Here is a 17,163-nt window from a genome sequence, read left to right as displayed (position 1 = left end):
AGGGTGTGAGGAGGAACACGTGTGCCAAGATTTAAGAACTTCTGCAAAAGAGCCACACTGCTGTCTGCAGAGTCACCAATATCAACATTTTGGCTGCATCTCAGTGCAAGAGGTGTCATTACAGATCCTGGTTCGATGCTAAGCTGTATCACAACTGGCCGTGATTGAGAGTCCCATAGGGCGGCTCACAATTTGCCCAGTGTCGTCCAGGGTAGGCAATCATTGTAAATAATTATTTGTTCTAAACTGACTTGCCTAGTTAAATAAAAGGTTACATAAAAAAATATTGGGCTGATAAAGCAAACATGGTCGGCTTGCTTTACTGTGGAACTCAGGGAGAAATGTCTTTCTCAGTCACTGCACAGACAAAGAGTGGGCTGAGATGGACATGTGAATGTTTCTCTCCAGTCCTTCTCATATCGCTCTCTCTGGGAGAGGGACACAAGCCTACATGGGCAGACTTTGACTGGGTTCAGTAGAAAAACATGGACAGCAATTGGAGAGAAGGAATGAAACAACCAAAAATGTATGCAGGCGTAAGTGGGTGTATGCCGCGCCTGAATCACTGACCACACTTTAAGCTCTGACAGAGGCCCGGTCAAGCCAAGGGGGTGTTTCTTTCCTTAGAAGTCTCTGTGGTCAGTGAGTGCAAGGGATCTTTAAAATTTTTAAAAAACATCACACTGATATGCGATACGTAGTCTTCATTTTGATTTTGGCACAGGAAGAGGCCGGGTGGGAGTGTCTGTACTGTAGAGTGCTCTGGCTGCTCAAGGGTTTTGACTAGATGGGATACAGCTTTTGTAAAAAATAAATTAAAAAAACTTTCCCTAGCAGGTTAGGATAATTAGCATAGCAGGTTAAGGTTAGGAAGGGTTAGGGATAGCTAAAATACACCAAAAACATAAAAACATATTTTGACATTAATTTCACAAAAGCTATACATCTCTTATAGCCATGACCCAGCTAAAGGAGGCAGCTAGGGCCAGAGGGATTTTAATACCGTGCATGACTTGTGTGTGTACCAACCTACTCCACTAACCCCACCCCCACCCCCACTCCTCCAGCCAAACCAAAGTTAGAACAGTAGAACATAGAATTGAACATCTTAATTCAATGGGATGAAACATCCCCTCCAAAGGGCACTCAGGATAGTATAACTAGTCCCTGCTGTTTCTGTTAAAGGCAGATCACTGATCTATAATTACTCCAGGCCCTACCCAGCACTCAGACACTTACAAGGGAGAACTAGGCCGAAGTGCTGTTAGACCAGAAACCAATGTGCCCCCCCCCATCACAACCAGCAAGCCAGGGCCTGAGGAGCACATGGCATCCAGAACAAACAGAGTACACTTCAGTGAATCACCCCTGGCCTTCTATGATTCAGACAGCCTTGTTATGTTGTCTTCCTCCCAGCCGTCTACAGTCTACGAAATTGACCAGACCAAACACACTCGGCCTGCTGGAGTAAGGAAAGAAACCCAAGGTTACTGTATGAAGCTAGGCCTATCTGATGAAATCAAAGCAATTAGAACCTAACCACTTCACATAGGTGCTGTTTGCTAGCTACAGCTCATTTATTTAGCAGTTTATCTAAAAAGGTCTATGGTATATAAAAAAAAGAAGGAAGCGTGTGTTTCTGGGTTTGTTTGTTCAGTTAACCCTGCTGTAATCTTACAGTCTACACACCGGAGAGAGCTTGTGTCAATACTGGACACCTGTGGTTGTTCCCACTGGTTTATCACCTCATAAGAACAGTACCAGGAACAGAAAAACAATAATCATCCATGTCAATGTATTATTATTCATCCCCACAAACCTCCAGCCTGCTCTCGGTTTCAAAATCAACATCTCTGGAACATCTGTCGGACGGTTGGAGTTTGTAAGAAGCAGCACTCTGTTCGAAACAACGTTTAACACCTTCAGGCCTAAAAGCACATCCTTGAGACATCTGTACGCGGTTGTTAGGCTATACGGTATGATTGATAGTATAGGGGAGGGGAGTTCAGTTCTATACTGGTCTGTATCTGGGAGCGGGAGTAGAGGGAAAAGGTCATTGGAGCAGGCCCCGTTTGGTTTGCATGTCCTAATGCTTTTTACCAGGGAAAGAAGTCAGACATTGCGTAACACTGCTAGGGTTACATAATATACCCAAACTTGACGAAACAATTCTTGGCAGGTTCCCGAGCTTTCACTCTGCCTCTGCAATGAGGCCATGTTCCATTAGAGAGACAGAATGAACATGCCTAAGAGTTCTCGGGCAGTGGTATCAGGTACATGTGATTGGCAGGTTTCCCACCATCAGTCAATAGGAATCAAAGCCTTCCAAGGAAGAGGGAACACAAAGGAGGGGCAAACAAGTACTTGTTCAGTGTAATGTAATGCTACTGATGCTTAGAGCTAAAGGTCTCACTGGTAGAGACCGGTGAGAAAGTGTTTTTTAAATTTTTACATTGCATCTAGGCTTAGGCCTAAATGTTCTCAACCACTACTGGAACTACTAAGAGAGGCACTAGCCTACAGAATTCATAGGCCTAATCAAAAAGAGAGTGAAAAACATTGACGCTAGATGCATCCTCCAGAAGGGGCATGGAGAACAGAAACCGGACACGGTACAAGCTGCTTCAGAAATACTTAGTGGAACTGAATGTAGAAATGACCTTCCAACCTAAATCTGCAGGATCCCTGTTAACTGACCTACTATATCAGAACAGACCATTGCCTTGAAGAGGTGTTATTGACAGCAAATTTGACAATTTGCACAAGGTAATTAATGGTCAACTCTAGCAAGTGCTTTATCAACCTTGCCTCCATTAATTCACCTTCAATGGAACATTTCCAAAACAGTCTGAATGTTTCCTCCCATTTGTAGACTCGCTGTAGCGCTCACAGTTTGTGTGCAGGCATGAATTAAGACAGGAACTGATGATGCTCATTATCTGGTGACCACAGATCAAAATCTAAGAGGAAATGTTTTTTTTAAAAGGTGAAGAAATTAAACTGACATGGTGTAGAAATGGCCATGCATGACCAGGTTATGTATATTTTGTGTTGAACAACCTGCGTGTCCCATCTTGAGCATCTTGCACTCAACATTTAACATTACATTTAAGTCATTTAGCAGACGCTCTTATCCAGAGCGACTCAACACCACCTTGCATTAAATTTCACTGTGGTTTTATTTTAATTGTCTACTTGTTTTGCCCACATGCAATGCACACGTAGGCAGGTCAGATGGCCAGATATTAGTGTGTGCAGAGACTTAAAACATCAAGCATGTTTGTTTTGTGATTTCTCTGTGCATGGCCATTTGAGCTCCCTTCCACTTGTCAAAAACCTGTGGCACTGTCTCTGCCGCGGCTGCACGTAGACAGCCGCACAAAGTGCCTGCACAGCCATTGGCCTTGTGATAAGATAGGACGCGCACACACACACACACAGTCAAACAGAACATACACAGACTGAACTCTGTCTATACGCACATGGTAGCACGGCCTGCAAGTATAACTGGGACAATAAACCGAAAATTATCAACACCAACCAAACCGACCACTTATCATGGACATTTTGCTGATATCATTCATTACAATAAATATCCTATAGGGGCCTACTAGAGAAATGTGAAGTTTTAAATTAAATCAGTTTTCTAATATGGGTGATAGTTGATGGGAAACTGATAGCTACAACTTTTAAAGTAGTATTATTAAGCGTAATAAATGAAAATAAAAAACTGGCCCACATTAATGTTAAACTTATAGTTCAATGTATTGTTATTATGACAATAGTCAATTTATCGTTATATGGATTTTTGCCCAGCTCTACCTACAAGTCTGACTAAGAGTATGAGCACAACCAGAAGAAGCATGCTGAATTACTAGGGCACTGAGGGTGTTAAACAAACATCCCTGCACTGCTATTCATAAAGCTACATGTTGGATAGCTACATTTTGAAAGCACTATCACAATATTTTTATTTTAGGTTTTAGAAAGAAACATTTAACACATAGCAATGGGCTTGCTCCAGCAACCAGTGAGGTGGTGGAACTTCACCTGATTGGTCTTTACTGACAGACTCTTTACATGGGGGTCTAAAGTCTAATCGTATCAATTTAGCTAGGGTCCCCAGCCTGGCTCTAATGCCTTGGCTTCATCTTATGGCATGGTTAGATTAACCAACTAGTGTGACTTAATGGCTAGGTTGTTGAATAAATGCTGTACAATACATTATCTGTAATTTTACCCCTACTACAAAAACAGGAGACTAGCTAATACTACAGTAGCTATTTCAAGCAATTTAACAACATACTATATTGGCCTTAGCTTAGTTGGAGTCGACACTAGTTAACTAGGCATAAAATATATATAACTGGTTGTTAGCTAGCCAACCAGCCAAGTATACTAGCTAACGTTAGCTAGCTAATAACCATTTAGCCAAAAATATCAGCTAGCTAACTAGTTGTAAATATTAGCTAGGTGTTAACCCCTAAACCCATTAGCTAACTAGTTAGCCAATATGCCAATTCCTCCCACTAAGGTTCAGTATCGTAAGTTAGGTTAGTTACTTACCATTTGAAGTGGGTCAATACTACACAGTAACGTGAAAATGCACCACAATAGGGCCCGACTGCTAACCGTCCAGTCCATCATACAGTCCAGACGGGGTAGTACGAGTTACATAGAATGCAATGCGTCGATACAACCAAGTTTTAAAGAGGCATTCCCAAAGAGTTACGATATCAAAACATTTCAGTTTGTCTGTGGCGTTGCTACTCTTCTTGCTTCGGTAATCAAGTGTCTCTGGCTCTGTGCCGGTCCAACTTGCATCTTCCTGAAATGAATATGTGGGTGTTGGACTTAGATTGCGAAGTCCGAAACAGTGGAGGAGGGGGGATTCTAGGATGTCTCTCCACCAATAAGTACACAGCTAGCTACCGGATATTCTTTGCAAGCAAGTATAAATTCGTCGGGGGTCTTCCGGTCACATTACATCAAGCAAGAGGAACATGGAGCGTATGTCTGATTACAGACGCATGGCTCAGTCTGTGCAGACTAAACTCGAATTTTGTTTACCCATATTGTTTGATGGACGCTAGAAGATTATACATTGAAAACTGTAGTGAGTGAACGTCAACTAATCCCGATTATGTAATTTGGCAAGGAACTCAGTAAAAAGGCCAGTAGCTAATGGCTAACTAGCTACTTACGACTCGTTCAAGGTAAGGTTAATTTATCAACATCTGGATTGACTTTAAACATCCTTGATGCTAAATCATTTCGTTAATGTTTTGATTCTATTCCCCAGGAAAGTCGGAGGCCATTACGAGCACCACAATCATGTGCGGAGACTGCGCACGTGGTCCGCAGCATGGCCCTCGAGTCCACGTTGGGACAATGGAACCCCTTGTGTTCTCTTGAGGTAGTTGCATGCAATGGCAATCCAATAACCATAGAACATATCCATGGTTGTATGAATGATGTTTTAACGCGTTAGACTTCTGATTGACAGTGAAGTTAACTTTTGTTGTTCTGACTCATAACCCAGGCATGGACAATCAATGTGGTTGTCACCAGTCTGGGGGAATAACTTTTTTGTGCTTATTTTTGCCTTTGCGACTTCAGGGAATGGTAGAGTTAATGTGGCTTGTCTTGGAGCAGGAGACGTGTAAGCCATTAACAGCGTGGCTCCTTTCTACGAAGGAACCCTGCATCATTCAGGTTTCCCTCAAAGACATGAAGGTGAATACTGTGATCTCCGACATCTGTAGTGCAATGGGGGGGGTTTATGAATGATGTTTAATGCGTTAGACTTCTGATTGATGGTGAAGTTACCTTTTGTATTCTGACATAACCCATTCTCATGTCAAACTGACTGACTGTTTGAAATAGTAGGCTTATTTGTGTTTTTTCTTCTTCGTGGATCTAGATGCAGTCATTGGAGTCCAATGTGGTGCAAAATGAATACCACGGAGAGACTTCAACTAATACAACTCAATTTATTGAACATTAAGTTGTCCAATAAAGTCATATTTGTAGTGGAATGTTTTGTTTTCATTTATATTGTAACTGTATGCACTGTCTTTGAACCAGCAGAGCCCTCTCCATGGCTCTGTAGGCCAAGCTACAGCTGCAAGAACAAATCAAAGGCTTGTTATAACTGGGGTTACTTGGCATTTCATCCCAAGTTTCTCTTTTAAATGCAACTCACATCTACTCACTAATATTTGTCATGTGTGTATTCTGAGCTTTAATCTGAATACTTGATGATTTTGAAGTACCATTCCCTAATTTTAAAGCTACAAGGAATAAACCAGTAGTATTGTTATAGGCAGATTAAATCAACTTTTTTTTTTTTAGCTCTGCATACTATTTATTCAGTGACATTTGAACCTGTTGTGTGATCTGTGCAAATGTCCCTATAACTCAAAAGCACAAAGTCACAATGGCCCAAACAACCACTCATTAGTTTGAATGAGCCTAGGATGAGGTACTGTTGTCAAAGCACGACTAGTTACATGCAAGCACTGTTTTATTGATCAGAACAGTAGTGACATCGCTCAACGCAACTGAAATTCCAGATTATATATTTTTCCCATCACTGCAAATGTAATGATCGGTAGCGTATGAGGAAAGAACCTATGACATGCCCTCACACGCACACATGACTTGACTTAGCTGTAAACATTTGACTAGAATTTCTTGTTATTCAAGTGGCATTTTGCCTCACAAACATTTGAACAAAGTTGTGGCAGACAACCCAAGTCACCGGTAAAAAGTTATTGGCAAATTTCATGAATCTGAAAAGTTTCAAAACCATCTGCGCCAGTCATTGCTTGATATTTGAAATGGTTTATTTTTCATATGTACATAGCATGAAGTCAAGACAGGAAATTGATAAAGAAAAGCAGTCATATTTACTGAATGGCTCATGTTTCCATTGGTTGAGCGGTATGGCTAACATAAATTATGGCTGTTTGAATCACCAGCTGCAGGCGTCTAAATATGTTCAGAATCTGAGTGTGTGAAAGCTGTAACGTGTCCTAGCTGGTGAACGTGGTCTACGATAGCGGTGCTGATCAGTCCTTCCGATGGGTGTCTGACAATGAAGTAATGTAGCGCAGTGGTGCTCCAAAGAGGAAACTCATAGCTTTGGCAGTAACTAAGCATGCCTTGTCTGGACCACAGGGCAGGAGCCTTTCTCCTGTTTCTGTATTGTGAGACTTGCTGTACAAGTTCACCCCCTGAGTAAGACACCAGATTTGCCAGTTGCTGGTACAAAAAAGGTTGAGAAACAGTTTTAAAAAGAGGTGTGTGTGAAAGTGCTGCTTGGCCTATAAGACGAGACAAATGCATTTGAACTCCGGAAATATCTCCTACCACTGCCAAAGTAATGACTAGATTCAATCAGATCAAGCATTTACCAGGGATAGATGATACCCGCAAAGCTAATGTTTTGGAGGTGTAACTTGAAGCTGTGAAATCGGTGAGCAGCTGCTCTTGTGATCATTGTCACAAAGCCACACATTAGAAGTTCAGAATGAGAAAGTATAGTCTATATAGAAATAATGACACTCAAATTGAAAATCATTCAAAAAAAAAAGATCATTTCTAACAGCCTAATTAAGGTGTAGAAAACATCGCACATTCCAATGTTCGAACTTGTAAACGGGTCTGCATAGGATTTCTCTTAATGCGACTCAAAACACAATGGCAATGTCTGCTTTAGGTATAATTCCAGAAGCCGCTTGTGGATTTGACTGCTCTAATGCAGTTCCACCAGCAAAACAACCAGTATGCAGATGTCGCTTAAAGCGGATCTGATTGAATCGAGCCCTAAGTCAGCAGTCTCTTAGGGACCCAGTTAGGGAACTGCCTGCTTTACAGGTACATTCATTAGGCCTTCTGTCTACACTACACACACCTCTTTTGACATCATAGCTGTAAGACTTGTGACAATACATAGATTTATGGTTGGTATTTGTACATGTGGTTTGACTTCAGAATGGCTGAGGCAATGGTGGACAGAAGACACTGAAGGCCCTATGCATTTGATGAAAGCTCCCAAGCTATACAGTCAGTAACTACTATATATAGCCTTCATCTGTGACTTACTCGGGTTTCATACCCATGCCACAAGAGTGTGAGCACGCTGAGCTAAAGCATAGACATCTTGAGGATCCAACACACATTTTCAGGTCTCAGGCAAGGGTATTCAGTAACTACCACATGCAGTTTGAGTTGTTTTGGGGGTAGGATGGTATTGTTGACTGATGCACAGTGGCGTTGACCTGTTTGCATAAGGAATGCCACGCGATGGATGGGGAGGGGGCGGAGAGAGGGATAGACATTGTCTCACAATGCCCATATGTGCATTAGATGATGAAGCATGTGACAAATCACACACACACAGCCTTCTCTCTATGACCATCTACACCCATTCTTTTTTCATGGGTTTCGGGTCTGAAAGTCAATGGAAAAAGAAATGCAGGGCATATCATGGAATTTGATTAGTACACACGTTTGGTGTAGCTGCTGTATATCACAGGTAGTGTGGTTCTTCAGTTTACACTGCATGGCAATTTGTCTGACCACACACACACTTACAATCCAAATGGTCTGTGAATCCATGACCTGTCTGATTGACACCGTCCTCGGATTAATATTCCCTCAAACCAATGATGCAGTATTTCCCAGCCAAGTGAGAAGTAAGCAGGCTGTCTCTCTCCATCTCTGCCTTTCTTCACTTCCTGGTAGAGGATCCACAGTCTGGAGTGGCTGTGAGATTGGCCCACTGTCCTGAGGGGAGGGCAGTAAGCCCCGCCCACTGCGACGCTGGCACCAGTGGTTACTGGGATGTCAGGTCGCCAGTGACTTATCCTTAGCAACACCCCAGAAACAGAGAGTCTTGTTGTCTTCACACGTCAAAGAGTTCAGGCTCCGAGAGGTCTGGGTCCCTCAAGGCATCGGTCGATGTTGTCACAGTAGCCAGGTTGGCATTAGAACGGGTGTCCATGGCAGAGTGCATGATGGGTAGCCAGAGGTCATCCATGTTTGGCATCACAAATATTTTCTGTGAGAACAAAAACGAGAACTTGAGTAACTAGGAGTAAAACAGAAAACACTTCAAGCTAAAGGTGTGCCACTAATATTTATTACATTTCTGATAAGCCTTTTGTCTGTGCATGTTTGACAAGAACACAAATCTTAGTTTATCACTTGAATGCTGAACGAGGTGCTTTGGTCTAGCTGGTATCACAAAATAGCAATTTATAGTAGTTATACAGTATGTGTTTCTGTGAAAACAACAAACAGGCCTCAACACCAGTTACAGCAGAAAGGCAGATTTCGGACAAAAACCCAGGAGACTGCAGTCAATCTTATTCTGTGTGATTGGATTTGGGGATTGTCTGGAGTCTGGTATTTTTGGGAAGCCATACATAGTCACTCACAACTGATGTGTGCGTACTTCTGTGCCTGAGTGTGTGTGGTAAGGATAATAATAATGTAGCGAAGTCTCAAACAGGGATACATATAGTTCTACTTCGTAGCCTGGCAGAATAACTGAGTTGTGAACAGGTGTGCCTCAGGGCAGAGTTCTAGGAGCAGCCTGATCATTATATGAAGACTGAGAGCCACAAGCATACTGTCTTTGAAGTACAGCTTGGTGGGCTGCGGTAAATACATCACACACCACTCTTCTGTTGTCCCAGTCCCATCATTGTCTAACACTGGGAAGACATTCACTTTGTTGACAAGGGAAGAGATGCAAAGCTAAGAGAAATGGAAAGCTTTCGATACATATTGAACAAAAGATACATTCATGTGATGATATGATTAATCAAATTGTATTAACAAATAGGTAGGGGGACTTAGATCTTTCTGACCAGGAAAGACTATAGAGCCCAGAGATGTTCCCAGGCAGATCCCATGTTCAGGGAAAGCTCAGTCCAAGCTCCTGGATTTCAGATCACACAATACAGTTATTACATAATCCAAGTAGAGAGCTGTTAATGCTCTACTCTCCCTGTTCTCAGCGTACCTGAAACTCCTGATCCAGTTTCTTCTCGATCCAGTCGGTGACGTGGGCCAGCGTGACCTCCCTCTCACCCAGCTTGGGCCGGGCTTTCAGCTCCAAGTGGGGGGGACTCCTGAAGCCATACCTGGACGGGGAAGGTTCCCTATGTTACACCCATTGGCTTAATGTATCCTAATATCCTGGGGAAGGTTTCTCTTATACCCGTTGAACTAGTAAGCTACTAGTCTAGTCTTCCTTTTTATAATGCTTTGACTCCTCTACTTCATATTACCAGCAGAGGACATGTGGGCTACTGTGTCAACAAGCCAGGCTAAGCCCTTCTGTATCTCTATAGCTGAATAACATACATATTCACACTGGATATTCAATATTCAGACCTTGCCCCTGGAGTGGAATGTACCAAATTCTGTCTGCGGGGGTAGGTGCTAAGTATACTGTATGAGGGTGATGGGGCGTTCTATATCCTAATGGTGGGGGGAGGTGGTATGTAACTGTATGAAGGTATTGTGACGTACCATTATCCTGTCAGTGAGGGGAGGTGGGATGGATGGAACGTACCATAACCTGTCGGTGGGTGGGGGTGGTATGTTGACAGCCAGCATCCCGCGGCACTCCAGCACCTCCACGGTGAGAAGCAGTGGCGTGTTGGACACCTCCTCGATCTTCTTCTTGATAAACTCTGTCTCCGTGGCCTTCTGGAAGTACTTAGACTTGGCGATCTTGTCCACAAACCTCATGATCTTACTGGGCCGGTGGCCTCCGACAAAACTGTGAGGGAAGAGGAGGAGATGAAATAATAGGAGGAAGAAGAAGGAGAGAGGACAAAGAGCAGAAAGAGGAGATGGAGAACGAGGGAGAGGAGGGGAAGTGAAGGAGGTGAAAGAGGTGTCGGAAAAGGAAGAGGAGGGAGTGAGTCAGCATCATCAGATATTCATTAGTCTCTCCCTCCACCCACTATACAGGGCAGTGAGTGGGTACATTCTGTCACTCTGGGCCGGAAAGCAGTTCCTGCCTGTATCTGTTTGTGGCACTTAGGACAATACCTTAAACCGGGCTGTAAAATAAAGTATAACCAACAATTGCTGCACGATTATTAGCCTGCATAATTGACTGTGTTCTCTGTATCTTCTTCATTGTAATATTCTAACAGCTAAAATGAGCTGCAATTCATCAATTAGTGCTAGAAAGAGTCTCTGAAGTCTATAAAAACACATGAATGGAAACAGACAGACACGGCCTAATGCTAATGATGTTCTCACCCCTCCGCCCCCAGCATGTCCATGGGGATTTCTGGGGGATCCTCTTCGTCAGACGATCCAGCACTGGAGGACTCTTCGTCACTGTCTGCCAGGCAGTAGGCCCGAGGTCTGGGCCTTTACACACACAAAACATGAGAACAAAGGGGATGAGTATTAGTCAGCTTTAAGAAATGGAAGTGGAAAACAGATGAAAATTAGTATGAGCAATTGTCTGTTATTGGGGAGCGGTGTTGGCAGCATTTGTGCCTAGGAAGCCCTCAGCAAATCCAGTCTGGACACAGCAGTTCGTTCCGACGGTCAAAGCTGACACTCCTTCAGTCCTGAACGGGGACTAACATGTACCCTAGACTAAAGCCTAAAGGACTCCCATGTGGTACAGCATGAGAAGTCATGTTTCTGCTCACAAGGCCATGCCCACTGTTTGCAGAGGGAGTTTCTTCCCTTTTCGTCAAACCAAGTTCACTCCGAAGAGGATTCGCTGAGCAGCTCAAAGACTATCATCAAATCCTCTGTTAAACATTCCCAGAACGATTGATCCCTCAGAGGCCTCGGCTGGGAAATAGCCTGGTCAGTGGTCACCAACCGGTTGATCACGATTGACTGGTCGATCTCCAAGGCATTCCTAGTAGATCACCAAACATTTCTGTAAAAAAAACAATAATAAAGCCTTGTGTTCCCTTTTTTCCGTTTCACTGTTGATGGTAGGTGCACTTGATTCAGCATCATTAGTTGCACCAGGAAGGCAGTGTTTCCATTCTTTTACAATTTCATGCGTCTGAAGGTAGAAGTCAGACAACACAGCAGGCCCAAAGAGCAAATCAAGTGCACCTATAGGCCTACCACTGGCCAATCAGGTAGCTCAGATCACCGTGTGTGCACAGTTTCCTTGAGCCATAGACGGTAAAAATAAGTCTAGAATGCACAGTAAAGTTGATACTGTGAGATTTCAAAAAGTTTACGAATACAGCAAAGAGCTGCTGTTTTTGTGAGCAAGTTTATGTTTAAGTTGTCATTCAGCACAGTCAACACTTTAACCAATAAAATGTGCGTTCTCCCTACTTCCACTAAAACTAGCACTGCAGTTGCATTGAAGGAGTAGTCGATAGCAGAGTGCTCCGATAAGCTTGCATTGCTATTACCAGTGTGATCATATATCTAAATGTTTTAAATATAATTTCAAAATGGTCTGAGAAGAACAACATTGGCAGGGCAATTCAAGCATAGCAATATGCAATGATAATGTGTTGGGCCTATAGCCTACTGCACAAACCTCATTGTTACAGAACTGTTTGTAATGGGCTTACGTTTAAGTCATGTTTAAAACAAATCTGAGCTGTAGATATCGGCTTGGATTTTGACTCAGAAAGTGATCTCGACTCAGAAAAGGTTGGTGACCACTGCCATAGATGATGGCAAGACAGAACAAACAGATCTGGTACCAGACTCATTCCTTGCCGGGGCTTTTAAAGGATCGACTGGCTTGCAGGGAAGCTGATTCCATGAGACAAAAGAGGGTGAAATATGAAAAGAGGGATGATTTCAGTATACCAGGCAGAAAGAAATCTTTCCCAAACTCACCAGCAATAAGACACATCCACCGAGGTCAGAGGTAGAATCCAGAGAGAGGGAATAAAGGAATGAAAGAAGGAGAAAAAAATATGCAAATGTGACAGTTAACAATGCCTCATTCAAACGCAGTGTTTTCAATCCTGTTCATGTGATGCAGGTTTTTGGTCCAGTCCAGCACTAACACACCTGTTCTTGAATCATGTGTGTTGATGTGGGCTGGAACAAAAGCCTGCATATCCTATGAGCGTAGAACAACACTGAACAAACCCTATCAATTCAGCCATTAGCACATGTTCAAAGCCATGCTGTTGATCCTAGATTTACAGTAAATAAATGTTACTTCTCATTATCCCCTCCCAGCATCCACTAATTGACTAATAGCATTTTTGTTGGAAGTCAAACAAAACACGTTGACAGTTCCAGATGAAGTCAGGCAGTGAATGGAGCCAATAAGTATTTAGAAAAGGTGTTGCTAAGTCACTCTGTTCAGTATCATACATCCTGAATGCCACTAATTACTCACATGTGATTGCCTACATAACCAAAGAGGTGCACATACTTTAAAGTATTATATAAGTAAGTACTTTCTTTTTTTAAAAGATTTATAATATCTCCCTGAGTGCTCTTTTTTAACCACATATGTAAATAGAACATTTTAAATACCACATATCTCTATGTCCTTACCCCTCGCTCCCCCAGCCCCATCTCCCTCCTATCTACTCACCCCTCTCTCCCCTGCTCCTCCAGCCCCTCTCCCTCCTTCCTACTCACCCCTCTCTCCCCCCAGCCCCATCTCCCTCCTTCCTACTCACCCCTCTCTCCCCTGCTCCCCCAGCCCCATCTCCCTCCTTCCTACTCACCCCCTGCTTCCCCAGCCCCTCTCCCTCCTTCCTACTCACCCCTCTCTCCCCTGCTCCCCCAGCCCCATCTCCCTCCTTCCTACTCACCCCTCTCTCCCCTGCTCCCCCAGCCCCATCTCCCTCCTTCCTACTCACCCCTGCTTCCCCAGCCCCTCTCCCTCCTTCCTACTCACCCCTCTCTCCCCTGCTCCCCCAGCCCCATCTCCCTCCTTCCTACTCACCCCTCTCTCCCCTGCTCCTCCAGCCCCTCTCCCTCCTTCCTACTCACCCCTCTCTCCCCTGCTCCCCATCTCCCTCCTTCCTACTCACCCCCTGCTTCCCCAGCCCCTCTCCCTCCTTCCTACTCACCCATCTCTCCCCTGCTTCCCCATCTCCCTCCTTCCTACTCACCCCTCTCTCCCCTGCTCCCCCAGCCCCATCTCCCTCCTTCATACTCACCCCTCTTTCCCCTGCTCCCCCAGCCCCTCTCCCTCCTTCATACTCACCCCTCTCCCCAGCCCCTCCATACTCACCCCTCTTTCCCCTGCTCCCCCAGACCCTCTCCCTCCTCCATACTCACCCATCTTTCCCGTGCTGCCCCAGCCCCTCTCCCTCCTCCATACTCACCCCTCTTTCCCCTGCTCCCCCAGCCCCTCTCCTTCCTCCATACTCACCCCTCTCTCCTCTGCTCCCCCAGTCCCTCCTCCATACTCACCCCTCTTTCCCCTGCTCCCCCAGCCCCTCTCCCTCCTCCATACTCACCCCTCTTTTCCTGCTCCCCCAGCCCCTCTCCCTCCTCCATACTCACCCCTCTCTCCCTCTGCTCCCCCAGTCCCTCCTCCATACTCACCCCTCTTTCCCCTGCTCCCCCAGCCTCTCTCCTTCCTCCCTCCTCCATACTCACCCCCCTCTTTCACCTGCTCCCCCAGCCTCTCTCCTTCCTCCCTCCTCCATACTCACCCCTCTTTCTCCTGCTCCCCCAGCCCCTCTCCTTCCTCCATACTCACCCCTCTCCCCTCTGCTCCCCCAGTCCCTCCTCCATACTCACCCCTCTTTCCCCCTGCTCCCCCAGCCTCTCTCCTTCCTCCCTCCTCCATACTCACCCCTCTTTCCCCTGCTCCCCCAGCCTCTCTCCCCCAGCCCCTCTCCTTCCTCCATACTCACCCCTCTCTCCTCTGCTCCCCAGTCCCTCCTCCATACTCACCCCTCTTTCCCCTGCTCCCCCAGCCTCTCTCCTTCCTCCCTCCTCCATACTCACCCCTCTTTCCCCTGCTCCCCCAGCCTCTCTCCTTCCTCCCTCCTCCATACTCACCCCTCTTTCTCCTGCTCCCCCAGCCCCTCTCCTTCCTCCATACTCACCCCTCTCTCCTCTGCTCCCCCAGTCCCTCCTCCATACTCACCCCTCTTTCCCCTGCTCCCCCAGCCCCTCTCCATACTCACCCCTCTTTCCCCTGCTCTCCCAGGCCCTCTCCCTCCTCCATACTCCATACTCACCCCTCTTTCCCCTGCTCCCCCAGCCCCTCTCCTTCCTTCCCCAGACGGGCCAAGTTCATCTTGGTCTCCAGGGTCATGATGAAGGAACCAGTGTAGGATACCTCCAGATCAAACCACAGACCTAGAAAGTGTAGGGAGAGAAAGAGAGAAAGGGATAAAAGAGGGATGGTAAATCATTACTAACATACCATCGTTGGCACATTGGACGGCAATAGTGGAATAATGAGGCAGAAATGTTTTCACACTTCCCTGCAATGAAAACGTTCTCCACCGTTGAGGATGCAGCCAACAAACTACATAGCCATATCGGATTAGTTACTACAAAAGCACAAAAATGTATAGCTAATGCTGACGGTGTATAAAAGCTCTTGGTCCTATGTGTAAGTGGATAAGTCACTCATCCACTGTGAGCCTGAGGCAAAGAGCAGTAAGAGCTCCCTTCGTTTTATCCCACCTGGACTACTGCCCAGTTATATGGTCAAGTAAAGCAAAGAAGAATATAGGCAAATTACAGTTGGCCCAGAATAGAGCAGCACGGCTGGCCCTTAAATGTAGACGGAGGGACAACATCAATAACCTGTATGTCAGTCTCAATAACCTGTATGTCAGTCTCTCCTGGCTCAAAGTAGAGGAGAGATTGACTGCATCCCTACTTTTCTTTGTGAGAGATGTGTTGAATGCACCAAACTGTCTGTTCAAACGGCTAACACACAGCTCAGACACCCATACATACCCCACAAGCAATGCCACCAGGGGTCTCTTCACAGTCCCCACGTACAGAACAGACTTTGGGAAATGCACAGTACTACATAGAGCCATGACAACATGGAACTCTTCCACATCAAGTAACTCAATCGAGCCGTAAAATCAGATTGAAAAAACCCCAGATAAAACAACAACTCACAGCACAACGTGGACTGTGAAGAGACACTTACGCACACACACACACACGCACACAATGCAATATTGTCATATTGTGGTATAGTGTATTTTATATTGTAAATGTTGTATAATAGAGTAATAATGTATGATGTATTGTGTTATTGATGATGTAGGCTGTGTTTTGCTGTGATGTAATTGTTTTAACACTGTTTAGACCCCAGGAAGAGTAGCTGCTAATCTCTCTCTCACTCTGGTAAAACTGTTGTAACGTATACGACGCTCTGTTGCTCTGTTTGCGTGAAGTTTGTAGCGGCCTTAAGCAGCATCACATCTGCCTTTGGGGCACTCTGGTCGCTAGCAGCCCCTGGTGGGAGCACACATGAACAACAACTTGAATACTAAGTTCTTATGTTACCCACTGTTTGATGCAATTTCAAGATAATTCATTCAGCATGGTTTGCTTTGGCCCTGTATTAGTACTATTGTAAAACTCAGTTAAACATTGCATGTCTAAAGTATAAATGCTAAGGTTGGTTTTGTAGACTAGCCAGAAGTTACCCGCCGGACTCCTAATTGCAGTGAAGCCACATGCTGTGTCTGACTGGTAGGGAGAGGAATGATCCTCTAGTAAACACACCAAAAGGTCAACACTAGGGCAGCCTCACCTCTGATTGGCTCAGAAGCTGGCTAACTCACCAGGCTTCTTCCTGGTTTTGGGTGGGAAAGGTCAGAACCCAGCAGTGTTTTTTGGTGTATACGCGTGTGTGTGTGTGTGTGTACACTAGTGAAATTAAGCTCTTCAGTCATATCACGTCTCTATACGGGGAGGAAATATCAACACGTTTACTCTTCAACTCTCTCCAGACTCTCTCGCTCTCTCTCCAGACTCTCTCTCTCTCTCTCTCCAGACTCTCTCTCTCTCTCTCTCCAGACTCTCGCTCTCTCTCCAGACTCTCGCTCTCTCTCCAGACTCTCGCTCTCTCTCCAGACTCTCGCTCTCTCTCCAGACTCTCGCTCTCTCTCCAGACTCTCTCTCCAAACACTCTCTATCCCACACAATGAAAGTGGGGAGGGATTTCTGTGACTA

At 45.1% G+C, this 17,163-nt stretch overlaps 1 protein-coding gene, 1 long non-coding RNA gene, 1 other non-coding gene and 1 pseudogene across 4 annotated transcripts in view; 2 read left to right on the top strand and 2 right to left on the bottom strand.

Annotated features, from left to right (window-relative positions):
• LOC115125312 (serine/threonine-protein kinase/endoribonuclease IRE1-like) overlaps positions 1-4,881 on the bottom strand; it is a 28,009-nt gene extending 23,128 nt beyond the window's left edge. Inside the window, 1 exon segment of the mRNA XM_065010433.1 lies at positions 4,567-4,881. Within this exon segment, the coding sequence (XP_064866505.1) occupies positions 4,567-4,647 (81 nt within the window). The 5' untranslated portion in view covers positions 4,648-4,881.
• A 75-nt stretch (positions 4,882-4,956) lies between these two features.
• Positions 4,957-11,974, top strand: LOC135564702 (uncharacterized). 2 transcript variants are annotated; one of them, XR_010461223.1, is made up of 5 exons: positions 4,957-5,216; positions 5,303-5,416; positions 5,620-5,736; positions 5,924-10,942; positions 11,307-11,974. It is a non-coding gene; the product is annotated as an uncharacterized LOC135564702 (long non-coding RNA). The 2 variants fall into 2 exon arrangements; XR_010461222.1 differs by having other exon boundaries at positions 4,958-5,216; positions 5,924-10,245.
• LOC115125316 (small nucleolar RNA SNORA50) lies at positions 6,068-6,209 on the top strand. The gene has a single exon (XR_003862943.1). It is a non-coding gene; the product is annotated as a small nucleolar RNA SNORA50 (small nucleolar RNA).
• LOC115125313 (testis-expressed protein 2-like) overlaps positions 6,831-17,163 on the bottom strand; it is a 52,044-nt pseudogene continuing 41,711 nt past the window's right edge.

The sequence above is a fragment of the Oncorhynchus nerka genome, linkage group LG26 (assembly GCF_034236695.1).
Source record: "Oncorhynchus nerka isolate Pitt River linkage group LG26, Oner_Uvic_2.0, whole genome shotgun sequence".
In the NCBI taxonomy this organism is placed as follows: Eukaryota; Metazoa; Chordata; class Actinopteri; order Salmoniformes; family Salmonidae; genus Oncorhynchus; species Oncorhynchus nerka.
The sequence above is the reverse complement of the archived record's forward strand: the minus strand, read 5'-3'. Positions and strand labels throughout refer to the sequence as shown.